Source organism: Suncus etruscus, chromosome 1, assembly GCF_024139225.1.
Source record: "Suncus etruscus isolate mSunEtr1 chromosome 1, mSunEtr1.pri.cur, whole genome shotgun sequence".
Taxonomy (NCBI): Eukaryota; Metazoa; Chordata; class Mammalia; order Eulipotyphla; family Soricidae; genus Suncus; species Suncus etruscus.
Window position 1 is genome coordinate 96686799 of NC_064848.1, and position 15264 is coordinate 96702062.

Here is a 15264-nt window from a genome sequence, read left to right on the forward strand (position 1 = left end):
AACCTTGGACGGACCGCGGTTCGATCCCCCGGCGTCCCATATGGTCCCCCAAACCAGGAGCAACTTCTGAGCACATAGCCAGGAGTAACCCCTGAGCGTTACCGGGTGTGGCCCAAAAACCAAAAAAAAAAAAAAAAAAAAAAAAAAAAGAAGGCTGCTCAAGGCTAGAGAAATAGTATAGCAGGTTGCTTTGCGTGTGGCCAGTCCAGTTTCAATCCCTAGTATCCCATATGGTCCCTTATGAATGCCACGAATGATTCTTGAGAGTATAGCCCCATGAGTAACCCCTGAGAACTGTCAGGTTTGCCTTCCCTCAAAATAGCAATAAAAAGGCTGCTCAAGGAAATAAATTATAGGGCCATAAATCCAGTCTAACCTAGAATTCATGATTCTAACTACAATAATTACACAACTAGATCAAGCAAACATTACTCCCTTTGTTTTTATTTGTTCATTAAGGGCCACACTCAACTGTGCTTGAGGAGTTAGTCCCACCAATGCAGTATATGCTGGAGACCTGAAACTCAGTGTTCAACTGACATTAAAACATTAGGACTTTTGGGACAGGGAAAATCATGGACACAATTAGTAGTACTTGGGAAGATGGGGGCTTAGGTACCAGATATCTTACTCAGACCTCTTGCCAGGCATCTGCTCCACCCTTTAAGCCATATACTTGGACATACCTTTGGCTATTTTTAATGACAAAAATATGTAAATTATTTCAATTACCTCAATAGTTAAAAGTATATAAAAAGATTATATGCTCTAACTTTAAAAAGAACTACATATACTGTTAAGTTGGAAATATTTATAACTCAGTGTGTGACATTATCTTATGTTTCAATAAGTCCTGTATAAATAAATTTTTAGTAGTCTAGGGCTGAGGAACTTGCCTTGCACATGTCCAACCCCATTTGATCCCTCATACCACATATGGTTACTCAAACATCACCAGAAGTGAAACCCAAGTTCTGAGCTAGAAACAGTCCCTAGGCACCATCAATTCCCCAATAATTGGTGATCCCTGCCCACCAATTACCCAATAAGGTAGTTAGAAGAAACTAGACTTCTACTAGATTAACTATTAGAGACAAGTCAATAAGATCTTTTAAAGCACTTTATCAATAAGTATTGCAAATTATTGCAAATTTTAGGTAATCTACAATAATAGAATAATAATAAATTACCAATAAGCATAATTTTAGTATATTTCAATCTTACTTTAATTTTTCTTTGTTTTGGCCACAAACAGGAGTACGTAGGGCTTACACCTGGCTCTTTGCTCAGGTATTAGTCCTGGTAGGCTCAGGGGACCAAATAGGGTGCTGGGGATCATATCCAGGTTGGCTATATGCAAGGCAAGTGCCCTACCCAATATACTATCATTCCAGCCCCTCAATCTTTCTCTAATATACAATACAGTGCTATAGTAAAAACTTGGCATGGGGGGAGATCTGGATTGGATCCCAGCATTATATAATCCTCTGAGCACCATTCCCAATACACTGAATACAACCACCACCCCTTTAAAAATAGACAAGGAGACTTAGATAAATGAAAAAATTAAATTTTTCCAAAGGAAGTGTATTATTAAGAAGAATATTCTATTTTATCAATACTTGCAGGGGAATTCAAATAAGATGAGTAGAGATAAGGAACTACTGGATTTGGCAACATTGTGACCTTAATGTATAAAACAAGAATAATTTCATCTTAGGGAAGAGAATCATACAAAATGGGCTAAAGCAGCATTCTTTAACCACAGGTCCATGGATGCCTGGTTAGTGCCTAGATAAAGAAAGTTTTACTACCTTGATTTTTAACATCCAGGCTGTGGACTAGTATGTAGAACAGGTACTGGTCTGCAGGTGTGAAAAAGTTGAAGAACAATGGTTCAAAGAATAAAGGATAAAGCAGTAACTGTCCAGATAACTTTTTCAGTTTTTCTCATATAAGGATCAGAGATACAAATGAATTAGGAAAAAGGCAGGCCAGAAAAAAAAAAAGAAGTCAAAGAAGTTGTTTTTAAGAGTCATACCTGACAGTGCTTGGTGCTGACTCTTGACAGGACTCAGGGACTTAATGGGTAGCAGATCAAACCCATGTCAGCCACATTACAACACGTGCCTTACCATTGTACTATTGCTCCATCTCCATTTTTAGTTTTGAGAGAGACATTTCTAGGGATTTAGTAACAGTAGAGCACGTAAGGTGCTTGTCTTGCATGCAGCTCACCCAGGTTTGATCCCCAACATCTCTTAGTGCAGCCCCCAAACAAAACAATAATTATTAAATAAATAATAATTAAATAAAATTAAAGTGTGTTAGTTAAGAGCAATTTGGAAAACAGGGTAAAACAGGACTGAAGCACGGAAATGATTAGGATTCAATACATTACACATAAACACCTCTATATGTAAAAACAAATGTTGATGAAAAGACCTCACCAGGTTTTTGGATGTATTTTTATATTCATATCTTTGTATATTACAGAATACATAAACCAGGTAATAATTTTTTAAATGAAGGAATAAAGGGAGGAAGGGAGGGAGGGAGGGAGGGAGGGAGAAAGGAAGGAAGGAAGGAAGGAAGGAAGGAAGGAAGGAAGGAAGGAAGGAAGGAAGGAAGGAAGGAAGGAAGGGAGGGAGGGAGGGAGGGAGGGAGGGAGGGAGGGAGGGAGGGAGGGAGGGAGGAAGAAAGGAAAGAGGGAGGGAGGAAGAAAGGAAGGAGGGAGGGAGAGAGGAAGGGAGAAAGAAAAGGAGGAAGAAAAGAAAGGGAGGAGGGAGGGAGGAAGGGAGAAAGGAAAGAGGGAGGGAGGGAGGGAGACAGAGAGAGGTAAGGAAGGGAGAAGGGAGAGGAAAGGAGGGAGTGAGGGAGAGGGAGGGGTGAAAGGAAGGAAAGAAAAAGAAAGATATTCTTGGCACCCTTCAAATAAATTAAATGAAAAATTCATGTAATTTTTAATTAAAATAAACTGACCTCTCGTTTGTCTAAAGCAGCATATTCAGCTTCTATTTCTTCAGCTTCAGGATCTCTTGAGAATACCATCTGAGATTCCAGATTGAGGGCCAAATCTTTGTGTTGTTGCTTTTCAGCACAATCACAAGGCGTATCTTTGTTTTCATTCTCAGCAAACAAGTCTCCACCATGTTTTACTAAAAGCTAAAATGAATTTTAAAATTTTGTAAGTTTGTGCTCAAGGAGGTAAATGTAAAGTCACGTCATGCTTATATTAATAAATGTAAAAAGTAAAAAAATTGTACAGAACAAAACTGTAATGACAATAAAATATATTTAGATACCAAGATTCCAAGATTAGTGGTAAGATGTCAAGATCTTTGATAAAGATGTCACCTTTTCAGTACTATCAGTATTAACCTTCAATTAAAAACAGCCGAAATATAATACCTGTACAAACTAAAATTCTAGTAAAATCTTAAATAAAAAATGTTTTGCTTGAAGATAAAAATCTTGGGCCAGAGAGATACTACAGTGGGTAAGATGCTTGCTTTCCATACAGCTGACCTGAGTTCAACCCTTGGTATCCCATATGGTCCCCCTGAGTCAACAGGGTTAATTCTTGAATGTAGAGCCAGAACTAACCTTTGGGTAATACCAGGTGTGACACAAAACAAATCAAAACAAAAAACCCAAAAGGTTAAGTCTTAGATATCCAAAATTATATAAATTCATTAAATTTTTCATAAACAAGGGTACACAAATTACTTTAGCCACTATTAACTATGCTTCCTAATATGTTTTTCATATGTACCATTCATTTATCCAACAAAAAAACTAACTGGCTCTATGCTCAAGGGCCTATCCTAGCTGTGTTTGGGAAATCATGTCATGATGGGTAGAGATAGAACCAAGATCTGATACTGCAAAGCAAACACCTTATCTCCTTTATTATCTCTCTGTTTCCTCTCTGAATTTCATCTTTTAGTTATGTTCTTTCTCAGTCACATTTCTCAAATTAGTGACAGGCAGAAACTGCCTCTCCATTTCCTGATCAAATGACTCAATTATTCCCAGCATTTCACTTGTATTTCACTAAAGTAAACTCAGTGAGAGTCAAAACATCTTTAAGCCTTTTCTGGATCTTCTAATTCCTTTACTTTTAACTTTCAGCAGCATGTCACATGATTGATTCCCTCCTCTCCTCAAAATTCTGAGCACAGCTGGGTGAAGTGCAAAAAACAACGACAATCCAATCCAATCAGTTTCTTTACCTCATTTAAACTATCTATTCAGGGACCAGTGGCTACATTGATGAGGAGGGGTGTGCTCTTTTTTTTTTGGTTTTTGGTTTTTGGGCCACACCCAATGGCACGCAAGGGGGTTACTCCTAGCTATGTGCTCAGAAATTGTTCCTGGCTTGGGGGACCATATGGGAAGCCAGGAATCGAACCCAGGTCTGTCCTGGATCTGCCACATGCAAGGCAAACACCCTATCGCTGTGTTATTGCTCCAGCTCCGGGTGGTGGGGTGGTAGTGTACTTTTTATGATTGAAACCCACCTAAAAACATGTTTGTAACCATGATGCTTAAATAAAATATTATTAAAAAAAAAACTTTTAAGGCAAAAATAAGACGGTCAGAGAGACTGTTCTGGGAGCCAATGGGAGAAGCCCAAGTTTAATACCAATATCACATGGTCTCCTGATCCCTATCAGGAGGAGTTACCACAGATTTGGAGTAACCCCTGAACATCAAAAGGTTTGATAATAAAGGCCAAATGTCATTATACCAAAATAAAATTTTTTCCACAGTGAAAAACAAATGACCTTTAAAACCAATAGAGCGTCCCATTCATGAATAACTATGATTTTATGGTGACAAAATAAAACAAACAAATAAAAATCAATACAAGGAACAGAGAATACCAAGGTTAAGATGTTTGCCTTGCAAATAACTTATCCTGGTTGCATTCCTGGTACCATATGCCTCCATGAATATCACCCAAAATGACTGGAGCATAACCTGGAATAGTAATAGCACACCCCAGGTGTGGTACAAACCCTATGGCCCAACATAAATAAAACAAAAAATAGCCTTCCACTGAAAGGAAGAAAATATACACACATCATATATCTGACAAAGAACCAACATTCCAAAATATGTAAAGAACTCACCAAACACAATAAAACAACCAGGAACTGCCTCAAACAAAGCATGCAATTGAGCCTTTTCAGTCTCTCTCAGCCCCTTGAACTGCAATCTTAATACAACTAACTACAACCCACAAAATCTTCTTGGAAAAGTAAAATAAAGCTGATCTTTCTGTCCCTTCAATGCCTATAACAAATACTGCCTAATAATATTAATTTGATTATAATTAATATTAGAATAAGGGGCCGGAGAGATACCATGGAGGTAAGGCATTTGCCTTTCATGCAGGAGGACATCGGTTCGAATCCCGGCGCCCCATATGGTCCCCCGTGCCTGCCAGGAGCAATTTCTGAGCCTGGAGCCAGGAATAACCCCTGAGCACTGCCGGGTGTGACCCAAAAACCACACACACAAAAAGTATATATATATATATATATATTAGAATAAAAATACTTTTGTGGGGGTGGTGAGGTGGCGCTAGAGGTAAGGTGTCTGCCTTGCAAGCACTAGCCAAGGAAGGACCGCGGTTCTATCCCCCGGCATCCAATATGGTCCCCCCAAGCCAGGGGCAATTTCTGAGTGCTTAGCCAGGACCCCTGAGCATCAAACGGGTGTGGCCCAAAAAACAAAAAACAAAAAACAAAAAACTTTTTTTTTATTTGAACACCTTGATTACATACATGATTGTGTTTGGGTTTCAGTCATGTAAAGAACACCACCCATCACCAGTGCAACATTCCCATCACCAATGTCCCAAATCTCCCTCCTCCCCACCCGACCCCCGCCTGTACTCTAAACAGGCTCTCCATTTCCCTCATACATTCTCAATATTAGGACAGTTCAAAATGTAGTTATTTCTCTAACTAAACTCATCACTCTTTGTGATGAGCTTCCTGAGGTGAGCTGGAACTTCCAGCTCTTTTCTCTTTTGTGTCTGAAAATTATTATTGCAAGAATGTCTTTCATTTTTAAAACCCATAGATGAGTGAGACCATTCTGCGTTTTTCTCTCTCTCTCTGTCTTATTTCACTCAGCATAATAGATTCCGTGTACATCCATGTATAGGAAAATTTCATGACTTCATCTCTCCTGACAGCTGCATAATATTCCATTGTGTATATGTACCACAGTTTCTTTAGCCATTTGTCTGTTGAAGGGCATCTTGGTTGTTTCCAGAGTCTTGCTATGGTAAATAGTGCTGCAATGAATATAGGTGTAAGGAAGGGGTTTTTGTATTGTATTTTTGTGTTCCTAGGGTATATTCCTAGGAGTGGTATAGCTGGATCGTATGGGAGCTCGATTTCCAGTCTTTGGAGGAATCTCCATATCGCTTCCCATAAAGGTTGAACTAGACGACATTCCCACCAGCAGTGGATAAGAGTTCCTTTCTCTCCACATCCCCAACAACACTGTTTATTCTCATTCTTTGTAATGTGTGCCATTCTCTGTGGTGTGAGGTGGTACCTCATCGTTGTTTTGATTTGCATCTCCCTGATGATTAGTGATGTGGAGCATTTTTTCATGTGTCTTTTGGCCATTTGTATTTCTTCTTTGTCAAAGTGTCTGTTCATTTCTTCTCCCCATTTTTTGATGGAATTAGATTTTTTTTCTTGTAAAGTTCTGTCAGTGCCTTGTATATTTTGGAGATTAGCCCCTTGTCTGATGGGTATTGGGTGAATAGTTTCTCCCACTCAGTGGGTGGCTCTTGTATCCTGGGCACTATTTCCTTTGAGGTGCAGAAACTTCTCGGCTTAATATATTCCCATCTGTTAATCTCTGCTTTCACTTGCTTGGAGAGTGCCTGTAGTCTCAATGTCCTGGGGTGCTTTGCCTATGTGTTGTTCTATGTATCTTATGGTTTTGGGTCTGATATTGAGGTCTTTAATCCATTTGAATTTTACCTTCGTACATGATGTTAGCTGGGGGTCTAAGTTCCCAAAAAACTTTTGAATCAATAAGAGCATAACTCTTGATTAAATATTATAAAATTGAGCCCAGATAGGTAATCTCGCTCAATTGCTGAGCTAAGACTAATTTTTTTGTATTCCTCACTGTTCTAAAGCCTATAGATGCTAAAAGCACAATATATTAGGGTAAAACTCTTCAGTCTGACCCATGAAGGTTTTCTATGGCTTTTCAATGAAGTATATAAATGCTCTAATAACTGTCAATGTGTCAAAAAGGTCCCATGGCTGTAAAAGAAAGAGTATGACTTTCTATCTATGACACTCGGGTACTCCTGGCTATGCACTCAGAAATCGCTCTTGGCTTGGGGGACCATATGGGATGCCGGTGGATCCAACCATTGTTCATTCTAGGCTAGTGCGGCCAAGGCAGACGCCTTACCACTTGTGCCACTGCTCCAGCCCAATTTTTTTTTGTTGTTTGTTTTGGGGCCACACCTGGTGACTCTCAGGGGTTACTCCTGGCTATGCGCTCAGAAATCGCCCCTGGCTTGGGGGAGGGGGCCATATGGGACACTAGAGGATTGAACCACGGGCAGTTCATCCTAGGTTAGCCAAGTGCAAGGCAAACTCCCTACCACTTGCACCACTGCTCTGGCTCCACTATTTGATAATTTCTAATTTTTTCAATAAGGGAAGATTTTTTTGACCTGGAACTCTGCCAAAGTTATATTTTTTGTAGTTCTCATCAGCAAACTTCAATTTATCACTTTGCTCATATAAATCTCTTTAATTTCTTATTTGCTTAACTATACACTTTTAATTGTTAGGCTCTAAATGACTTTTGACAGTATTTAGTATTAAATTGTACATTTCTTGAGATCTACATGTTAACTAATTTCCAGATTCATAGTACTTAAAATGTTGAAATATATAGTCTACTATATAACTGTACTATATAGTATATTAATCTTCCCGTTTCTTCATGTGATAATATTTATATACTTTAATGAACAGAAAAGGCTTAGTCCTCAAAATTTACTACCATGGGTACTTTTTTGGAGTTATTTATTGATAATGATTTTTATCATGATCATAATAATAACAAATATTTTCATGAGTTTATGTTGCTCATTTTATATTATACTAGGTATGATATAAAAAGATGAAAATTAAGATAAAGGTATCAACTATATTTCTTAATGTTTTTACATTAAAAAGCAAAAGATCATGGTAAAATTTAGACTTGTAAATCTGACTGCGGTATCTCTGAAACAGAAACCATGCTAGGAATGAGAAAATACAAATTAGGAATTGTTTTTAAGGAGAGGGGTGTTAAACCTTGGTCTTTACGAAGCCACTGTGGCAGGTCTGGTCTTCCATGTAGGTTCATTAGGGGATAGAATTAGGTGTTCCCTTCATACCCATACACAGATTTGCACAGCTAAAAAGAGATTTTTTATCTCCTCCAGGCTGACTCAAAAACCCTTACAAATTTGCTTTATCTGTACCTAATTTTATCCCACAAGTATATCGTATATACTATAATTACATAAAGAACTTGGAAAATACTATGTATGGATGCTTAGTCTACAAAAATGGAGTTTCATATAAATGTAAATCTTAAGAATTTAATATATAAAAACAATATACTTACTGAAAGATTATATTTTTCTAGATAGAGATGGACTTTTTTCCTGTCTTTTGTTTTTGGGTCACACCCAGTAATGTTCAGGGCTTACTCCTGGCTCTGCAGTCTGAGATCACTACTAGTGGTCTCAGAGGACCATATGGATGCCAGAAAGTCAAACCTGGGCAGCTGCCAATAAGGCAAGTACCCTACCTTTTGTACTATCTCTCTAGCTTCAGGTGAGGATTTATTTTAGGGGGATTACACTCGGCAATTAATTTGGGATTACACCTGATTCTGCTGAACTCAAGGATCTTTCCTGAAGGTGCTCAGGAGACCATATAGAGTGCCAGGGATTAAATCTAGTTCAGCAGTTTGCAAGGCAAGTGCTTTACATGTTGTACTATCACTCTGGCACCTGAGTAGAAATGAACTTTGGATTTAGGAGGGATGTATAGCATTTTTTTTTAAGGAGCATATTTTAGATATTTTCTATACACCCTTATCTTTCTTGTTGATTCAAAGCTTTAAGTGTTGATGTTTATTGTCAGATCAAATAGAGGTCACCAAAAAACTAAACACCAAAACCAATATATATATGTATATGTACATATATATTATACATATATAAATACTGTATTTTCAGGCGTATAAGATGACTTTTGAAACCAAAAAAGTAGTCTTATACGCTGAGTATATCCCAAAAAATGTTTCAATATGTCGCTAAACGAAAATTGTCTGAATACTGCCACAATACGAATTTTCCAACTCGATCCTGCACCAATCACTGCAAGGCTGCTCGGACCGCCTCTCTAACTCAGTCAATCCAAGCAGGCTTTTTATACATGCAAATTAGACAATGTTCTGGACCCGAATCTACACTGTAAAAAGGCTGCTCAGATTGGCCAGAGTCAGAGAGGAAGTCTATTACAGTATAACCTCTGAACCTTTGCTTGTTGTGATTGGCTCACTGTGGTACATACAGTTGCAGCACAGGAACGTTCTGTCTGATACAGTGAATATAGGCCTAAACTTAAACTGCAAAATTAGGGGGTTGTCTTATACGCCCACTCATCTTATATGCCAGCAAATACGGTATATATCTCTCTCAAATAGGGGCCAAAGCAGTGGCACAAGTGGTAGGGCAGTTCGATCTCCCGGTGTCCCATATGGTCCCCCAAGCCAGAGCAATTTTAAAAAGACTAAGGAATATTGGCAATTGCTCCCTTAACCCCTAACTTCTAGGGTCATCCTTCCATTGCAATGTGAACTCAATATAGAAAACATTAGTTTATAAAAGCTTAATGGGCTAGCAAGACAGCTCAGTGGACTGAGTGTGTGCTATGCACATGGAAGTCTAAGTTCAATTTTTAAGTTCCCTGATTACAACAGGAGTGATCCCTGAGCATGGAGTCAGAAGGCACAGAACATTACTGAATATGCCCTTTCATCCAAGTTAAGTTAATTTCTGGTACTAACTAGAGAGCTAAAGTGACACAAACCAAAGATAAAGATTCTAAGTGAAATCCCAAGTTACAGCCAATGAGCCCTCTTTAACTCAGGGAATGAATTCAGGTCCTCGCGCACCTCAGCCATATATTCTATCACTTACTCTACCTCAGCCCTGATTGCAATCTTTTATCAAAAGCAAGAAAATAAACATTTTTGGTATGCTTATAAATTTAGAAACATAAGATAAATGTAATATTAAGGAAATATTCTTTTCAAAAATACATTTTAATTTAGTTAGGACCATTGGTTTTAAAATATAGGTCTATACTTTTGATTATGTAGTAATACTCTTGTGATTCTGGCCTATATTTAAATTCACATAGAAAGTAATTCTTGTAGAAAGCCAGCCCCTGAACAGGTTGACTGATGGGAGGGATGGAGGATGAGTCCTTTCTCTTCCAGCTCGGAGCAAGAGTCTGCCACCCTGTCTAGCCGACGGTTCTGAGGTGAATCGGTGGGTAAACAGCCCGCAGACAGTCAGGCTCGTGGAAATATTCGCTTTATTCGGTGGACAAGACTGAAGTCCAAAGACTCAGCTTCAGTTCCAGCCAAAAAGCCCTGGCCTTCCACAGACCCTTGTTTTTATCCATCAGAATCAGGTACCACCCAATGGTGGGATCAGATACCAACCAATGGTGGAAGCAGAATCAGGTACTACCCTAGGGTGGGGCAGAATGCCAGGTCACACCCTAGGGTAGGGCACAATCACCAATCAGTTTAGGGTGAGTAACATAGTAATCCCCTAAAATATTTACATACACAACAATTCTGAGGTCAGATAGTATAGCACATGGGTCATTTGTCTGGCACACTGCCATCCCAGGTTAAATCCCCAGCATCTCTTGTATAGTCCCCCTGAGCCCACCAGGAGTGATCCCTGAGCATAGAGTTAGGAATAAGTTCTGAGCACTGCTAAGTTTGATTCAAATACATCCCCTTCTAAAAAATAAATTCTATGAACTATGTATGACATATGATATAAAGTACATGAGAAAAAATAATTCCTACATGGAGAATTTCAGTGATATTAAAAGTAATGATTCATTTTTTTATTGGTGTGTAGGACATACAAGCATTTCTCAGGGGGTCAGTGGCGCTTCTCTGTGATATTCAGCCCAACTATGTGACTCTTAGTTTAGAACTTGGGCCATGGATAAGTGCTGCTCAGGCACAGTGATGCTGGGAGAGGCCAGATAGTACAAATAGTAGGGTACTTGCCTTCCATAGAACTGACCTGAGTTCGATCAGTTTGATCCCCAATATTTCATATGATCCCTGAAGCACCAACAAATAATTCCTGAGTGTAGAGCCTGGAGTAACCCTTGAATATTGACAAATGTGTCCCCCAAAAAGCACCCAGTGGTGTTAAAAAAGAGTAACAATTTCCTACTTAACTAACATTCTATATAATACAATTAATTTTATTTAAGCTCATTATTAGATACCGTATAGATACACAATACAACACCCTGAAGCAATTTAAAGTAGATTATATTAAAAATTAGCACATTAAAAATTGTAAGTATTGGGGCCGGAGGACAGCATAAAAGTAAGGCATTTGCCTTGCATGCAGAAGGCTGGTGGTTCGAATCCAGAATCCCATATGGTCCCCTGAGTCTGCCAGGAGTGATTCTGAGCATAGATCCAGGAGTAACCCCTGAGCGCTGCCAGGTGTGACCCAAAAACCAAAGAAACAAGCAAAAGAAATGTAAATATTTACCAGCTTCCCTAATAAATGTATTCATTATTATTTATCTCTTATAAAGGGAACTAATTAAAGGTTCCACTTACCAAGATTTGCTATATCCAATATATTAGTTTTATAAACTGGCTACCAGAAATTAGTTTAAAAATACTAGAACATGTATCTTGTAGATATCTTCTCAATATAGCATCTGATTGATAACTATAATATTCATGGATACTAGGAAATTATTTTAAAATAAATCCTTTAATTGAATCACCAGGAGATACACAAAGTTTTTCATGATTGAGTTTCAGTCATACAATATACCAAACCTTTCACCAGTACGTTTTCCATCACCAATGTCCTGTTTTCCTCCTGTTCTTCCCCCTTGCCTGCCTCTTATGGCAGACATTCTCTCTCTCTCTCTTTCTCTCTCTCTGTTTCTCTCTATGGCGCATTCTCTCTCTCTCTTTCCATTTTTATCTTTTAGACACTGCAATAACCGAAGGAGTATCATGCATAACATTTTCATTTGATCTCCTTTCAGTAACCAATTCTTGTTCAGAGTAATCATTTCCAGCTCTACCCTAATTGCATCTCCACACTGTTTGTGGCAGCTTCCTACCATAAACTGGTCCTCCTGGCACCTTGTCTCTATTGTCTTTTCATATTATTACTATACTTTTTACTCAAGTCCACAAATGAGTCTGATATTCTATGTCTAATGTCTCCCTCTGACTCATATAATTCAGTATAATACTCTCTATATCCATCCCTTTAAATGCAAATTTTATGACTTCATTTTTCATAACAGCGGTATTACATTATGTAGATGTGCCATATTAGTTTATCCACTCATCTTTTCTCAGGCACTTGGGTTATTTCCAGATTCTGACTATTGTGAATAGTGAATACTTGCTAATCTTAGCAAAAATTTTAACTGTGAATTTGTCTTAAACTTTCCATGAAATAAACAAGGGAATTATTTAACTGTTCCTGATTCTTCTTCCAAATCACAACGGGGACAAAAGTGACTGAAATCTTAATAATTAAACACCAAATATTATTATACATTACCAAGACAGAAATTTTACCATGTGAATTAATTTAAAAAAGCAAACCTCTACACAGGCTTTCATTCCTGAGGCAGCAGCATAGTGTAGGGGTGTGTTCTTTTTATTATCAACAGCATCAATAGCTGCTCTCTCATATTCGCCTTGATCAAGTTTTGCTCCTTTCCACCTTAAGATCATCTGCAGACAATCTGCTCTTCTAAAATCATCTTCTGCAGGTCGTGCAAAGCGAGGATGTAGGGCTCCTTCAGATATCATAATTTGAGGTCCCATACACAATAAATGCATAGATGTTTCATTGTGTATATTCCGTTTATTTGGATTTCCATCTCTACCAAAAAGAAAAGTCCTAAAATGGTATATAAAAAAAAAAAGATGAAGACAGAAGAAAGTTAAGATAAAGTCTACTTCTAAGCTGGTAAAATAATTTCTATAAAAGTTATAACATTATAAGTCTGAATTCTTACAGCTTAGTTACTAATTCACAGCTACAAAATAAAAAAGATTCTATATTGTCTGGTTCATGCTGTATGGAAAGCAGAATAAAGGCTTTTATAAAAAGTAAGAATAGTGCATCCATAAAACCCAGCAGTCCCACTTCTGGCATCTATTTCAAAAACATGAAAACATGAATTCAAAAAGTATATGCAAAAGTGTAAGCTACTTATTGTAGCATTTAGTACAAAAGCCTGATTTTGGAAGCATCCCAAATATTAAACAGAAGAATCAATGAAGAGTTGTAGCATATATACAAAATGAAACACTATGCCCCTTAAGAAAAGTTGAAATTGGGGCCAGCGAGGTGGCGCTAGAGGTATCTGCCTTACAAGCGCTAGCCAAGGAAAGATCGCAACCGCGGTTCGATCCCCCGGCGTCCCATATAGTCACCCCAAACCAGGGGCAATTTCTGAGTGCTTAGCCAGGAGGAACCCCTGAGCATCAAACGGGTGTGCCCCCCCCCCCAAAAAAAAAGTTGAAATGTAGAAGTTGGAGCAATAAAACTGTGAGTAGGGCACTTGCCTTGCATATGACTGACCTGGATTCAATCCCCGGCACCCAATCCCAGAAAACCATCCAGGAGTGATCCTGCTCATAGAGCCAAAAGTAAGCCCTAAGCACTGCTAGGTATGGCCCAAACACCAAAAGAATTTAAGAAATTTAAAAAGATGAAATGTTCACTACAATTTGGGAAGAATTAAAGGGCAGCATGTTGAGTGAAATGAGTATGAGGGAAGAGGATCAAATAATTGATGATCTCACTCATCTATGTTATATCAAGAAACAAAACAAGTGAATAGATGACAATGAATGATGAAAAACTCTTGGTCTTAGATTATGAAACTTAATATTGTTAAGCAAAGGATGGACAGGGAATGAAGAGATGGACTAGAAATAACATAAGAACTGTGGTTAAACACACTGAGCACTTTGGTAGTGATTGTGGTAATAAGTGGTAACTATATCAAGACCATAAAGGTTAACACTAAAACAAAGAAACAAAATCCCAAAAGAAAAAGATGCATTCACAATAGTGCCTTATAAAATCAAGTACATAAGAATCAACTTAACGATTAAGAGGTGAAAAAGATTTACACAAAGAAATCTGTAAGTCACAACTAAAAGAAATAAAAGGGAACGTAAAGAAAAAGAAATAAAAGGGAACATAAAGAAAAAGAAATGCAACCCCCATTGATGAATTGAAGATTGATATTTATGTCAAAATAACAATCTCTAAAGCACTATATTGATTCAATAGTCAATATAAAAATAACTATCACATTTTTAAAAGATATAGATGAAAAGCATCTACATTTATATGAATCAAACTCCCAAAATAGCCATAGCTTTTTAGAAAAAAAGAAGATGGGAGGTTTCTGCTTCTTCGATTTTAAATTATACATAAAGTTGTAGTAATCAAAAAAAGGGGGAATAAGACAGACTAACCTCTCAGATCAATGGAATAGAATTGAGAGTCAAGAGACAGATCTTCAGTTGTTTGGAAATCTGACATTTTCAAGTCTTTGACAAAGGGTAGCAAGTAGAAAGTAGAATAAAAATGGCTCTTTCAACAAATGGTACTGGGAAAAGTTAGTCAATTAGTAGCAAAAAATCTGAACTCATATCCTTTTTCTAACAGCATGCATAAAAGTCAATTCAAAACATTTGAAAGAATCTTGGTATGATACCTAAATTCATAAATTATTTTGTGAAAGAAATAATGGGTAGAATACATCTTGGCATTGATTCCTCAATGTTAAATCATTAAAGATTCAATGCCACTCGCCAAGCAAATAAAAGCAAAAATAAACAAAACAGGACTGTATCAAACTATACATGTCTGTA

General features: G+C 37.7%; 1 protein-coding gene across 2 annotated transcripts in view; it reads right to left on the minus strand.

The window, feature by feature from the left end:
- The window catches only part of ANKIB1 (ankyrin repeat and IBR domain containing 1), a 134044-nt gene that overhangs the window by 64141 nt on the left and 54639 nt on the right, over window positions 1-15264 (minus strand). For both annotated transcript variants that reach the window (XM_049768918.1, XM_049768911.1), the window contains 2 exons: window positions 12970-13270; window positions 2983-3165 (listed from right to left, as the gene is read on the minus strand). In XM_049768918.1, the coding sequence (XP_049624875.1) occupies window positions 2983-3165; window positions 12970-13270 (484 nt within the window). The remainder of the gene's footprint in view (window positions 1-2982; window positions 3166-12969; window positions 13271-15264) is intronic.